Source organism: Culex pipiens, chromosome 1, assembly GCF_016801865.2.
Source record: "Culex pipiens pallens isolate TS chromosome 1, TS_CPP_V2, whole genome shotgun sequence".
Classification (NCBI taxonomy): domain Eukaryota; kingdom Metazoa; phylum Arthropoda; class Insecta; order Diptera; family Culicidae; genus Culex; species Culex pipiens.
In genome coordinates this window covers 106,701,287-106,716,583 of record NC_068937.1, presented here as the reverse complement: position 1 = coordinate 106,716,583, position 15,297 = coordinate 106,701,287, and the positions used below count along the sequence as shown (strand labels likewise).

Here is a 15,297-nt window from a genome sequence, read left to right as displayed (position 1 = left end):
GTCCGCCTTTCGTGGCAGTGCGCACGCCTCCGAGAGGTGTGACTCACCGCACTTCACGCAGCGGGGCCGGAGGTTGCAGTTCCGCGAGCCGTGGCCGAATTTCTGGCAACGGTGGCATTGCGCTACGTCCGTCGGGTTCTTGGTGTAAAACCGCCAGTTTACCCAAAAACCGTCTAACGTCTTAGTCCGCCGCAGGTCTTGGATCTTGACGGTGCAGTACAACAGGTACAGTGTGTGTGTACCTGTTACCGTTGTCTTGCGCGAGAGCACTTTAATCTCCCGCGGTTTTATTCCGGCGTCCGAAAGGTGACCCTTCAGGTCGGAGATCGGACGGTCTTGATAACCCTGCAAGACGACCTTTACAAGGGGCCTCTCGGGGTTGAATGTGTAGAAGTTGAAGTTGCTACGCTTCAATTCTTCAAACACCTGGTCGAAGCTCTTTTTATTCAGTGTGATCACTTGCACTGCCGACTTACCGATTTTCAGACAATATCCGAGGCCTTCCAGCAACTTGTCAACATCGTCCGCCAACGTGTCCAAAACAAAAATTGGAGGTGGTCTTCGTTCCGTTGGAGAATTATTCTTTTTTGGCGTCGGCACTTTTTTCCGTGCACGACCATCGTCGTCGTCGTCGTCGGTAGTGCTGCTACCGTCGGTGTTGTTGTTGTTTTCTTCGTCGTCGCTCAGCATCTGGAACTCGTTCCTGATGGGAATGTTGGCGGATGTTGATGTGCCACTGGTCGTGGCACCGGAGGTACCCGAACGGGTTCGCACTGGTGATCTTGGAACATATCCGGGGTGTAGTAACTTTTTGTAGATTCCTTCTGCGCTCACGCTCCCCTGCGCGATGGCGGTCGACACGGCGTTGGTTTGTTTACCTTTTTGCACACGGCCGGTAGACGAACTTCGCGGATTTTTCGAGGCCGCACTCGAACTGCCACGGCCACGGCCGGCCTTTGGCATGCTGGAGAAGCAAACTCGCGGGTAACCACAATCAATTACGGCGAAAAAAATCGAAAAAAACGATGGAGCACTGAGCACTAGCTGCATGCTCTCGTGCGTACACGGAGGGAGCTGAAAATATTTTTTAAAAGCTGAGAATATTCTCTATATTTTGCTTTTTTGAACTTTGTTGATACGACCTTTAGTTGCTGAGATATTGCCATGCAAAGGTTTAAAAACAGGAAAATTGATGTTTTCTAAGTCTCACCCAAACAACCCACCATTTTCTAATGTCGATATCTCAGAAACTAATGGTCCGATTTTCAATGTTAAAATATGAAACATTCGTGAAATTTTCTGATCTTTTTGAAAACAATATTTTCATAATTTTTAACCGAAGACATACATTTAAAAGGGCGTAATATTGAATGTTTGGCCCTTTTTAAATGTTAGTCTTGGTTTAAAAAATTTGAAAATATTTTGCGGATGTTTCATATTTTAACATTGAAAATCGGACCATTAGTTGCTGAGATATCGACAGTAGAAAATGGTGGGTTGTTTGGCTGAGATTTAGAAAACATCAATTTTCCTGTTTTTAAACCTTTGCATGGCAATATCTCAGCAACTATGTGTCGTATCAACAAAGTTTAAAAAAGCAAAATATAGAGAATTTTCTCAGCTTCTCAAAAATATTTTTTTCTAAAGTAAGCAAACATGTGCACTAATTTAAAAAAAACTGCGACTTTTTTCAAACAAGTTACCAAAAAATGGATTTGGGAGCGGCCGTGGCTGACTGGTTACGGTGTTCGCTTTGTAAGCGAATGGTTCTGGGTTCGATTCCCATCTGCTCCCAACGAGAAAGTTAAGTACACATAAATTTGAAATGATGAATATGAACGAAAAATCAAAGTCGCTCGAGGCGGGGTTCGATCCTCCGTCCTCTGGATTGGTAAGCAAAAATGCTAACCACTAGGCCATGACGACTTGGTGAGGTGGACTGGAATTAGGAATACTGTTACAGAGAGCGAGTTGTGGCGCTATAACCACGGAAAATAGTGTCCAGGGCATTCGTGGAAATACAATGTCCCATCCCAGAGGGTCCCGGAGTACCAAACCTTCTTAGCATGGTGCTCCCAACGAATACAACCAAAAATCTCGGAGCGTATGGCGGTGTGTCCCCACGCTTCTTCCTCCCCTGTCGATTCAGAATTGTGTTGTTGTTCGAACACTCAGTGCTCAAACTCAACCCAATTACGAGTCATCTCTGCGATACGGCTTTACGCAGTAGGCCTGGCCGCTTTAACGCTTGTGATGTTTCAATGCATTCTAATGCAATGGCGCACTACAAATGTTAATAAATGACAAGAAGAGTGCTAGGCGTCATCTAACCTAAGGCACTCTCCAGGATCCCTTCGAAAGATTGGCTGCGCTAGGGTCTGATTAGATTAGATTAGATTAGACAAGTTACCAAAAAATGGATTCAACTTGAAAACGGTGCACTTTATCAAAATTTCACTAAAGTACTTTTTGATAGAAAATTTGATTTTACATCAAAAAATGAAGTTGAAAAATTTTTGTGACCAATATTTGGAGTATTTGAAAAAATCAGTATTGATTCAAAAATTCATAACTCGGTCGAAATTATTTTGCACAACCTGGAAATTTCTGAAAAGTTGGCATTTGATGTCTTCTAAAAAATAAAAAAATATAAAAAAAAATAAAAATAGTGTTTTTTTGCAAATCAAGTTTAAGTGACAAAAAGTTAAATAAAAAACACCAATTTATTTTACCTTGCATAATTTTTTTCCAGTGTAGTCCGTACCCATACCTACAACTTTGCCGAAGACACCAAATCGATGAAAAAAATCCTTCAAAAGATACAGATTTTTGAATTTTCACATATCATTTTTGTATGGACAGCTGCCAAATTTGTATGGAAAGTTATATGGACAAACTAATGATGCAAAATGGCTTCTTTGGGCATACCGAAGGCACCAAAAAAGTTTCAGTCGGATTAAAAAATACAAAAAAAAAATCGAATGACCGAAATCTGAGAGAACTGCTCAGTTACAATTTTGCTTGTAGGAAATTAATATTTGCAAAGCAATTATTAGAAAGCAGAACTTTTCGATTGCCTGTATGAAACCCAAACCACTATCATCAGTGTTGATTTTCTGATTTTTCCACCATTCGTTGATTGCGTGCAGCCAGTGACTGCCGTGATAAACCCAGGTCTCAAAAGTAGGTGAACCGAAGAAAATTCCTTCAACTCTGTCATTTTCCCACCTTGCTCACGCTCCCCTAATCGGTTACAAATTGTTGTTTTTTCTCTCTATAATTCTGGGCCCAAGCTGTATACTAATGACAAATTATTCCCCTTTTTTCTTCCCGTCTCTTCCGTTTCACAGGCCTTGAATTACATTCCATCAGCTGACAAACTCCAGCAAACTTCCGAGGAGTCGACCACCCGAGACCACAGCCAGCAAATTGGGGCAGCGCCATTCGAGAAGAACCCACAGACGCGCGTTCCGGAACCGAGTTCTTACGGAAAATTGAGCAGTGAAAATCGTTGATGACACACAGTTTGAGTTGGACTAATTGAAGTCACAATTGAACAACCACGCGCGCGCGCGTCCAAATTAAAGGTTATGGGTGGGAAATTGAGTCCGTTTTTGGGGCAGTCGACGTCGTCGGTTGAGCTTGGACCGCCGCAGTGGGTCATGAAACGTCGCCAACAATGGCCGCGCGACTGGTAATGATGCAATCTTGAGGTTTAACTGTCAGCAAGTTGAAAGAGTTATTCGGATGTTACCGTTTCGAGTGGTGTTGAAATTGAAGATTCCGCGCACAGAGAGAAAGGAACTTCGCGATGACCGCCGGTTGTGGCAACCTTCACCTTAATCCATTGATAGGCCAAGTTTTCGTCACTTGAGGGGTTTCAAAATTAAAAGTAATTTATTCCTTCCCCTTGCGGACGCCAGTCGAGAAAACGATTTTGTTCAACAAGTGAAAACTAACCTCCACGTCTATAGTGAGAGAGAGAGAGAGATAGTCATGGCCGATAGTCGCGAACGGATCCGGGGGCCACCGCGTGACGGTCGGGAGGGTTTCACCAGTCCGCGACAGGTGCTCCGCCGGTTGATGCTGCTGTCCGAGGGTCGACAGTACCGTGAAGCGGCCACAGTGGTTGGGCGGCTCGGTCCGTCTGTGCTGCGATCCGTGGTGGCCGAACTGCCGATGGATATCCTGATCGAGGCGCTGCCCCACAGCACCTATCTGCTGGAGTCGTTCTTCAACCGGTGAGTAGGGTGATCAATTTTGTTTTGCAGTTTTGAAAGTGAATCGATCGATCGCTGACTGTTATAAAGGCATGCATTCTGTACTAAATTTTCCCAACACACCAAGCAAAGTTGTTGGCAGTCTTGTGCTGGCATATCAATGTTTTCGAAGCGGTCCTGGCTGAGCTGACGGAGTTCAGCGCAATCGGCACTTCATTGGCCAAGGATTTTCAGCAAGGCCTTAGACTGGCAAATTACTATTAAAACTATTAATTAATTTGATTTTAAGCTGGTAGTTCGGTTAATCATTAATTATTTCGTGGACCCGTGGTGTAGGGGTAAGCGTGGTTGCCCGGTGGCAAATTTTGAGACGAGATTTGTCTGATCAGTCGGACAGGGAAGTGAATGTTGGCCCCGGTCTAACCTAGAGGTTAGGTCGTTAGCTCAGGTGAAGGAGTCGTCTTCCTAGGTCCTGTCTCGGTGGAGTCGCTGGTAGGCAGTTGGACTCACAATCCAAAGGTCGTCAGTTCGAATCCCGGGGTGGATGGAAGCTAAGGCGTAAAAAGAGGTTTGCAATTGCCTCAACAATCAAGCCTTCGGACACCTAGTTTCGAGTAGGAATCTCGCAATCGAGAACGCCAAATCAATGCTGTAGAGGGAATAATTTGATTTGATTTTGATTTGATTAATTTAAAAAAAAAAACAGTGGTATTTAGAGTAATAAAAAGTAAATAATAGGTGATTCAGGGAATTATTGAGTCATTAAAGTATTTTTTTTTAAATTGTACTTGAGCAATTCTCTGAGATTTCGGTCATTCGATTTTTTCTGTATTTTTTAATCCGGCTGAAACTTTTTTGGTGCCTTCGGTATGCCCAAAGAAGCCATTTTGCATCATTAGTTTGTCCATATAATTTTCCATACAAATTTGGCAGCTGTCCATACAAAAATGATATGTAAAAATTCAAAAATCTGTATTTTTTGAAGGAATTTTTTGATCGATTTGGTGTCTTCGGCAAAGTTGTAGGTATGGATATGGACTACACTGAAAAAAAATGAAACACGGTAAAAAAAAATTTGGTGATTTTTAATTTAACTTTTTGTCACTAAAACTTGATTTGCAAAAAAACACTATTTTTAATTTTTTTTATTTTTTGATATGTTTTAGAGGACATAAAATGCCAACTTTTCAGAAATTTCCAGAATGGGCAAAAAATCTTTGACCGAGTTATGATTTTTTGAATCAATACAGATTTTTTCAAAAAATCGAAATATTGGTCGCAAAAATTTTTCAACTTAATTTTTCGATGTAAAATCGAATTTGCAATCAAAAAGTACTTTAGTGAATTTTTGATAAAGTTCACCGTTTTCAAGTTATAACCATTTTTAGGTAACTTTTTTGAAAATAGTCGCAGTTTTTCATTTTTTTAAATTAGTGCCCATGTTTGCCCATCTTTGAAAAAAATAGTTTTGAAAAGCTGAGAAAATTCTCTATATTTTGCTTTATTGAACTTTGTCGATACGACCCATAGTTGCTGAGATATTGCCATGCAAAGGTTAAAAAACAGGAAAATTTATGTTTTCTAAGTCTCACCCAAATAACCCACCATTTTATAATGTCGATATCTCAGCAACTATAGGTCCGATTTACAATGTTAAAACATGAAACATTCGTGAAATTTTCCGATCTTTTCGAAAAAAATATTTTCAAAAATTTAAAATCAAGACTAACATTTCAAATGGGCGTAATATTGAATGTTTGGCCCGTTTGAAATGTTAGTCTTGATTTTAATTTTTTTTAAATATTTTTTTCGAAAAGATCGGAAAATTTCACGAATGTTTCATGTTTTAACATTGTAAATCGGACCTATAGTTGCTGAGATATCGACATTATAAAATGGTGGGTTATTTGGGTGAGACTTAGAAAACATAAATTTTCCTGTTTTTTAACCTTTGCATGGCAATATCTCAGCAACTATGGGTCGTATCGACAAAGTTCAATAAAGCAAAATATAGAGAATTTTCTCAGCTTTTCAAAAATATTTTTTTCAAAGATAGGCAAACATGGGCACTAATTTAAAAAAATGAAAAACTGCGACTATTTTCAAAAAAGTTACCTAAAATTGGTTATAACTTGAAAACGGTGCACTTTAACAAAAATTCACTAAAGTACTTTTTGATTGCAAATTCGATTTTACATCGAAAAATGAAGTTGAAAAATTTTTGCGACCAATATTTCGATTTTTTGAAAAAATCTGTATTGATTCAAAAAATCATAACTCGGTCAAAGATTTTTTGCCCATTCTGGAAATTTCTGAAAAGTTGGCATTTTATGTCCTCTAAAACATATCAAAAAATAAAAAAAATTTAAAATAGTGTTTTTTTGCAAATCAAGTTTTAGTGACAAAAAGTTAAATTAAAAATCACCAAATTTTTTTTTACCGTGTGTCATTTTTTTTCAGTGTAGTCCATATCCATACCTACAACTTTGCCGAAGACACCAAATCGATCAAAAAATTCCTTCAAAAGATACAGATTTTTGAATTTTTACATATCATTTTTGTATGGACAGCTGCCAAATTTGTATGGAAAATTATATGGACAAACTAATGATGCAAAATGGCTTCTTTGGGCATACCGAAGGCACCAAAAAAGTTTCAGCCGGATTAAAAAATACAAAAATTAAAATTAAAGAAAAAAGACCGATTCCGTAGAGAACTGCTCACTTGCTAAACGAATCTTTTTAACTTTTGTTCATAATCCATTTGGCTGGTACACATTTTATTTGAAAATTGTTCTCACCTCCACCAAATCGGCCCGAAAAATCAGTGCAAGTGTAATCAACTGATATAATTTGAAATGCATTTCCCTGTGTTTAGAATCATTATTAGCATGTTTGTGTTAATTCAAAAATTCTTTTGAAATTTTGGGAATTTTTGATGTACAGTACCGCAAGTTTTTTTTAGGTCAAATCACACATATTTTGTACAAATGATTGCTAAACAGCTGAACGATACACGGAGAAAAACGAGTTCCTAAAATCGTGACAAGCGTTCATGAAAATGGAACAACGAACAAAGTGTTCAAATTCCATGGTACACCCAAAATTCCGAGTCGAGAGAATCGTTCCTTCAAAATTTATTAAGGGCTCAGCGCCAAAATTGAGAGAATAATGCTACCAACTCACACCACCATATCAAATGAGTTCATTCGTTAATTGAAACAATAAATCTCCAACAAGTGTCATACATTGACATCTGACCACTCCTTGTTCACCAAGCTGTGGTGGCCGATGCAGTTAAGTCATTGAGTTAGTATGTCAAAGGTCTCTGGTTCGATTCCCGTAGTCGACACTTTTGGTTTTTTGTTTTGACGGATGAACTTTTTTTGCAAATGAATCTCGATAGAATAATTCTCTCGCCAATCTCGAGCTGTGTTCTCTGTGTCCGTGAATGGTGCCACTATTCTCTCGACTCGAGGCCATTATTCTCTCGGACAAGCGCTGCCCAGTTTTGGGTGTACGTTTTTCAAAAGCACACAACATCTTTAAACACTACACCCAAAGTTAAAGAACGAGGGGATAGTCCTCACGAAAAGAATCGTGAGGAAAGTGCTATTTTGCGAGAGTAAAGTCCTCTCGCGTGTTCATTCGTCCATTGGAACAGTTCATCCTATTGAGTGGCTTATATGGACAAATGACCGCCACTTAGTCACCGAACCATGGTGGCCCATACGGCAAAGGCACGGTTCAATAAGCCGAAGGTCTTGGGTTCGAGTCTCGGTACCGGTACTTTTTTTTTAAGATGAACTTTTTTGGAAAATGAACCCATGAGGAAAGTACTCACGGTAATTTCGGGATTTATCCTCTCCGTCCGTTCACAGTACCATTTTACTACCGAGTCGTGCTCTTTATCCTCTCGTATGCCGATTCCCAGTTCTGGGTGTATTAAATATTAATTTTAAAGCTTTCTGATTTTCGCTTTATTTTTTTTTTCATTAAGCGACAAAAAAAATGAAAACTATTTCAATCGGTCAATTTATCAATAGTTAATTTATTTAAGGGGGCATTTATTCCAAAAATCTTCATCATTGCAATGAAATTTGAGTTGCAACAACCTGTAGACATTATAAAATTAATTTCACCACGTTGATATTCACTTCGAGCATGATTAAACCAGTAAACAAATATTTTGATTTTTTGTGAAATTTCGTTATCAAAACTTAGTACTGAGAATACATATTTTTAATTGAAATGATTTAAAAATGGCAAAAAACCTTTTTTTTTGTTTTTATGTCCCCTCAAAGTTTTGATGCTAAAATTTTAATATCAATAAAATTCGAAATTCACATAAAAAACCATACTTTCATTTCTTCTCTTGATTATCAGTGATTATTCTAATTTATAACTTAATTTTTATTAGAGCTTTTAATGAGCAATTTATAAATATTGCAATTATTTGTTTAGAGCGATTTGAAAACAAACATTTTAGGTGCCTTCCTCACTATTTACCAAAAATGGGTGATATGATTAGATTGAACACAAATTTCATCTATTTTTATTAGATCAAGAATGAAAAAGTACACAGATATCACTTAAGTTGTCATAACTTGAGACAGGGTTGCCAGATCTTCAATGTTTTGGACTCGTTGGAAAAGTCTTTTGACTATCTAACTAATGATGTATAGCATGCTGAGACTCAAGTAGTGTTCTGACCCGTTTTCTAAAATTTGGATATTTGCGAAAACACATTTTTATACATAACTTTTGAACTACTTATCGAAACCTCAAAAAATAAACAGCGCGGTACGGGCCCCTAAACCAAGTCGAATGAGACCAGTTTGATCAAAATTCGTTAAGCCAGTGCTAAGAACTTGTCAAGAATTTTGGTCACATTCATACACACAGACATTTGTTCAGTTTTCAATTCGGAGTCGATAGGTATACACAGTAAAAAATAATGTAAATTTGGAAGCTGTAATTTTGGAAGGTTGAATATTACCTCTTTTATGATGTGATTTTACCTCAATTTAGACTGAAAAAGTGACATTACACCAGAAAAGTTGTAAAATTACACATTTCCAGAGGTAAAATTACACCTTTTTTCTGACATAAAAAATGTACCCCTTCCCAGATGTAATATTACCATGATTTTTTTTTCTGTGTACATGAAGGTGGATATCCGAGCTTATTATAAAAAGTTCATTTTTAGAGCAGGATTATAGCCTTTCCTCAGTAAAAAAAGTAAATCTTTCCCTGTTCCTGAGGGATACACCCGTGATGAGTATCGGGGCCGGCATTTACAAAGCGGATTCAGTGACAGTTTATTAATCAACTTAATGTTAACATGTTAAGGTTGATGTTAACATTCCATAGGTTGTTTTCCTAAGGTGTCATGATAAGGTCCAGTTTGTGACGATACACTACCTTCCCTTTACTAAGCAATCGAATCCAGAGGGGAAAAGATCACCAGTTGTGTTGGTCCGAGCCGGGATTCGAACCCCGATCTACCGCTTACGAGGCGGAAGCGTTACCACTGGGCTACGTGGCTCGGTCCCTTTCCCTTTGAGGAAGGCAAAACACTCAAATTTTATCAAAACTAATCAATATTTTTAGAAGAGGGAAAAGTAACTCAGTGGTTTAAGTAATTTATTATTTTGACCTACTGTGTCATTTGAGTAATTAATTGGCAGACTGGCAAGACATGAATGCTTATGGAAATCCTTGTCAGTGTACAGCTAGCTGGTAAGAGTCATGGGAAACCTGGTCAAACCGAGTATTACTAGCCAGCGCAGTCTGAATTTGGAATATTTTTTGCAGACTTACCGCCATTAGGTAGATCAATGAAACTGACAGTGACTGAGTTCGGTTCTGAGTAGTCTTTTGGGATCTCCGATCAGAACGCTGATAGGACTTCTGACCATCTTGCTTAATCTTTTTGGGTAAAACTAAAGTTAGGAATGCATGCTGACAGCCAAGGTGCTTCACTCGGTACGAGCCGAGGTACGTACCGTGGTACGCGCTGGCGGTACAAACCGAGTTCAATACCACGGCGCGTACCACGGCTTGTACCGAGTGAAGCATCTTGGCTCAAACGCTGGGTTCATGCCACGGGTGAGTGCCAGACACAAAACCGAAGCGGCGAGTCGAGAGTGTCGTGGTGCGCTGGTACGATGAACCAAAATACCAACACACAAATGGGTTCAGGCTCGTACCGAAGCTAGAAAACCAAACCCGCGGTGTGTGTTGGCACTGGTGCATGGGAAGCTCGACTGGCGCCTTAGCCGGCTCGGCCATCAGACCGATGAAGAATGGAAAGGATAAACGCAGATATGAGCTTGACATTTCGGTCAAGTAGGTTTCGCATACTGATGGGCTACATGTTTCAGGGTGTAATATTACATAGAATTTCATAAAATAATGCAAAATTTATTTTACACTCAGGCCTTTTACACGCAGCTGGATTAGGGGAAAGTGGGGCAAGTGTAACAAGCTAAGGAAATGATCGTTGTAACCCATTAAAAACGTAAAAAATCTGTCGGATTTTTTAATAATCATCTTATTCCAGGTCTTGACTAAGACTCTAATAGAACAAGTTTTCAAAAAATCCTTTTTTTAATGCAAAAAATTGATTTAAAAAAAATGATTTTCCGTACGTTCTACTCAACTAGTGGGGCAAGACGAACAACCCGTTGGGGCAAGAAGAACAATGCATGAAACAACATGTTAATTTGCTAACAATTGAACTGTTTTCGCTTAGATACATCAGATTAGGATGTATTTGAAACGTTTCTTTCATTTTTAGATTAAATAATATTATTTTACTAAAAATTTGATCGTTTTTACGAAAAAAAATATTACTTAGATGAAAAAAAGGAAATTTTCATAATATCACTATATTTTGTATGGACAATTTTTTTTAACAATTGTTTATCAGTTATAAAGTACTTTTATGTATTTATTTCCCAATAAAAAATGATGTTGCAGCAATTCGTATTTTTTTCCATACTGAAAATCCATATGGTACACTTGCCCCACCTGAACAAGATTTTTTAAAAGCTCTCAACAAAAATAACCAAAAGTTAAATCATACTTTATAATAGGTGTAAGTCATTGGTAGGGACACTACTGATCTACCAAAAAAATCATTTTGATAAAATGAGCCTTAAAACGAACCCTAAGCCTTATTATGTACTTTCCAAATATTATAAGAAAACAAAGGTTTGTAAAAAAAACTTCATTAAATCTTATGCTCCGTGGCGTTTACGTCGTTTTGGCGGTTATGTGGTAGTAGAATCAGCTAATTGCATTGCTAGCAACAATTCCTCATACTGGAAATAATCAAAATTGTAAAAATAACGGCCGTACGAGCGATTGTTCCTCTTGCCCCATATGGTCGTCTTGCCCCACCTTCCCCTACTTCTTTTTTGCTGTGTATTCATTTCGTATGGAATTCCACACGTAGCCCATGAAAATGCTAACTCCTACGTCACACTAGAGGAATTCCCACCAACGGGGCAAGGTTGGTCCAACCGCATCGCTTTCCTCTTGATGCCAATAAAAACTGATCTGCACTCTCGAACCTTCTCACTCGTCTGCTGGAGCCACAGTTACTATATCTTCAGCCCGGCAAACATATGGTCGCCAGAGCTCGGCCGGGGCTGGAATCACAAAAAGTGATAAAGAGCATAAACGTGTTCCTGTCCCGCCCAGAGGGGGATCTGTCGTCCCCCTTGGCAGAGGGAAGCAAAGTTCCAGCCGTTGGCCATGAACACTTGAGTAAATGTTATGCTTGCGGCGGTTTTTGCAAATCTCACTTTCACTTGAGCGATGATTTCAACGGGGTGACTTCTTGGGAAACAAATTTTAGGGTTTTAAAGTTTAAGGGATTACGCTTTATTTGCTTTGGGAGGAAATTAGATTTATAATTTTGTTCATAGACATAAAAAGTGATCCTAATTAAATAACTCATAGAAAATAAACTTGTTCCAAAGTTAATGGCCTCTTGGACCACTTCACCGTGACCGCGGTGATTAATTGGAGGCTCGGGTCAAAAGATCACACATCTTTTCCGTTTTCGCAAAACGCCGAATGGCGGCCTCCTTGAAATTAAAGTCCTAATGAAAGAAGCCATAGCTTGCGGTTAAATTGCTGATTAAGATACGACTGACTGTCGGACGGGCGTGAATAAGCGCTCACTGACGGATTGCTGACACGCGCACGGCCATGGGGGATTAGTGGATGAGCCGCTGGAAAAGGTTTAATAGGTCTCGAGGAAGATCTCGAAAGCAATTTGCTATCGCATGTTGGGTGCTCGTTGGGGAGGTGCACTTGACTGAATTTGTTTTCACTTGTTTTGGGAGACAGGGCAATATAAATGATTAAGTTATAAGTTTTCACTTTCAATGATGAGCAAAATTAAATAAATTTCTGATACTAAGTTAATCAATGGAAAACGAAAACAACAGTTCATGTTTATTAAATTGGATCTTTTTAATAATTGATAAAATAAAAATTTAAATTAAAGAAAAATCAAAATTCTTTTAAGTTGACAACTCTGTTATGGCACTGTTTAAATTCATTGAAATATTTGATATGGGTAGTTCTCCACCAACTCACACGAAATAGGAAAAAGTTTTTCAAAGTTTGAAACCCGGAAAACGCAATCGTGTGCTTTTCAAAGTATTTTTTTTCGAAAAGCTCAGCAAATTTTGTATAAGAATGACACTTTGGACGTTTGTTGTGGCTCGTGCACTACTTGAATGTGGGGATTGTTCTAAAATAATGAAACAAACCAGACACTGCTGCTAGTCGATTGTGTCACGTTCCCCAGAAAACCATTCCTCCGAAAACCATTCCCCAGAAAAGTTTCTGTCTAGAAAAATATCAGGAATTGATGCAAAGTAATTTCAAAGATAAGATTTTTTTGAATTTCTTAGAAAATATAAAAATTGGAAAAAGTAATTTTATCCATGCCAAGAAATTTTCTTTTCTTTTTTTGACAACAATTCTTGAGAAAATAACAGAAAATGTAAATTCAACCTTTGACTTGTTCTATTATTCTAAGAAATTTTTCCTTCTTTTTCAGTCATGTTAAATTTTTTACACAAATGCCGAAGAAATTGCAGTTTCTTTTTTTTTTTTGTTTTTCCGTGAATGCTATTTTTATTTTGTAGAAAAGAAAAATGCTTGTTAATTAAAATTGGATTATGGGTGTCATTTGGTATGATTCCATTTGACATGTTGGACCTTTGGCATATTGCTCATATTGCATGATGATTTAAATCTGGAGCAACACGAGAAAAGGGTGGGTAAGCATTTTGACAGCTAGAACTATTTTGAAAATTTGGAGAGAATAGGTAACATTTTTACAAAACTCGAAGTGGTTAATAATAGCTGGCCTTCTCAGCTACCTTGTAAAGGTGCGGATTTTGTTAAATAGTTTCTTGTTGACCCGTAATTTGCGAAATAGTTCCATCTGTCAAAATGCTTATGCGCCCTTTTCAAATGTTGCTCCAGAAATTTTCAGCAAAAAAATTTATTAGAATCGCTTCAAAGAAGACTTTCTAAATTTGTCTTAAGGTGGCAAAAATTGGTTTTTCCTTTTTTGAAGAGGAAAACTCTCTTGACTTGTGATAACTGCTAACAGAAGTTGAATTTACGCTTTAAATTTTTTTTTCTTGTTTTCTTTCTTGTTTCCATAAGGAAAAACGCTCTTGACTAGTGATAACAGATTTAAAAAGTTGTGTATGTGTGTATGTACTCAAAGAAGGGAAAATTAAACTCGTGTCAGCAGTTATCACAATGCTAGAAAGTTTTCCCTTCTTTTAAGAAGTGAAAACTCTCTTCCTTCCTTTTAAAGGTAAAATCCAACTTGTGTCACTCAGTAGAGTTTTCCCTTCTTTTGTAAATTTTGTAAATTTTGTAAATTTTGTAAATTTTGTAAATTTTGTAAATTTTGTAAATTTTGTAAATTTTGTAAATTTTGTAAATTTTGTAAATTTTGTAAATTTTGTAAATTTTGTAAATTTTGTAAATTTTGTAAATTTTGTAAATTTTGTAAATTTTGTAAATTTTGCAAATTTTGTAAATTTTGTAAATTTTGTAAATTTTGTAAATTTTGTAAATTTTGTAAATTTTGTAAATTTTGTAAATTTTGTAAATTTTGTAAATTTTGTAAATTTTGTAAATTTTGTAAATTTTGTAAATTTTGTAAATTTTGTAAATTTTGTAAATTTTGTAAATTTTGTAAATTTTGTAAATTTTGTAAATTTTGTAAATTTTGTAAATTTTGTAAATTTTGTAAATTTTGTAAATTTTGTAAATTTTGTAAATTTTGTAAATTTTGTAAATTTTGTAAATTTTGTAAATTTTGTAAATTTTGTAAATTTTGTAAATTTTGTAAATTTTGTAAATTTTGTAAATTTTGTAAATTTTGTAAATTTTGTAAATTTTGTAAATTTTGTAAATTTTGTAAATTTTGTAAATTTTGTAAATTTTGTAAATTTTGTAGATTTTGTAAATTTTGTAGATTTTGTAAATTTTGTAAATTTTGTAAATTTTGTAAATTTTGTAAATTTTGTAAATTTTGTAAATTTTGTAAATTTTGTAAATTTTGTAAATTTTGTAAATTTTGTAAATTTTGTAAATTTTGTAAATTTTGTAAATTTTGTAAATTTTGTAAATTTTGTAAATTTTGTAAATTTTGTAAATTTTGTAAATTTTGTAAATTTTGTAAATTTTGTAAATTTTGTAAATTTTGTAAATTTTGCAAATTTTGTAAATTTTGTAAATTTTGTAAATTTTGTAAATTTTGTAAATTTTGTAAATTTTGTAAATTTTGTAAATTTTGTAAATTTTGTAAATTTTGTAAATTTTGTAAATTTTGTAAATTTTGTAAATTTTGTAAATTTTGTAAATTTTGTAAATTTTGTAAATTTTGTAAATTTTGTAAATTTTGTAAATTTTGAAAATTTTGTAAATTTTGTAAATTTTGTAAATTTTGTAAATTTTGTAAATTTTGTAAATTTTGTAAATTTTGTAAATTTTGTAAATTTTGTAAATTTTGTAAATTTTGTAAA

General features: G+C 36.1%; 1 protein-coding gene across 1 annotated transcript in view; it reads left to right on the top strand.

Annotated features, from left to right (window-relative positions):
* The window catches only part of LOC120420732 (uncharacterized), a 62,398-nt gene that overhangs the window by 29,392 nt on the left and 17,709 nt on the right, over positions 1-15,297 (top strand). Inside the window, exon 2 of the mRNA XM_039583827.2 lies at positions 3,351-4,241. Coding sequence (XP_039439761.1) covers positions 3,997-4,241 — 245 coding nt within the window. The 5' untranslated portion in view covers positions 3,351-3,996. The remainder of the gene's footprint in view (positions 1-3,350; positions 4,242-15,297) is intronic.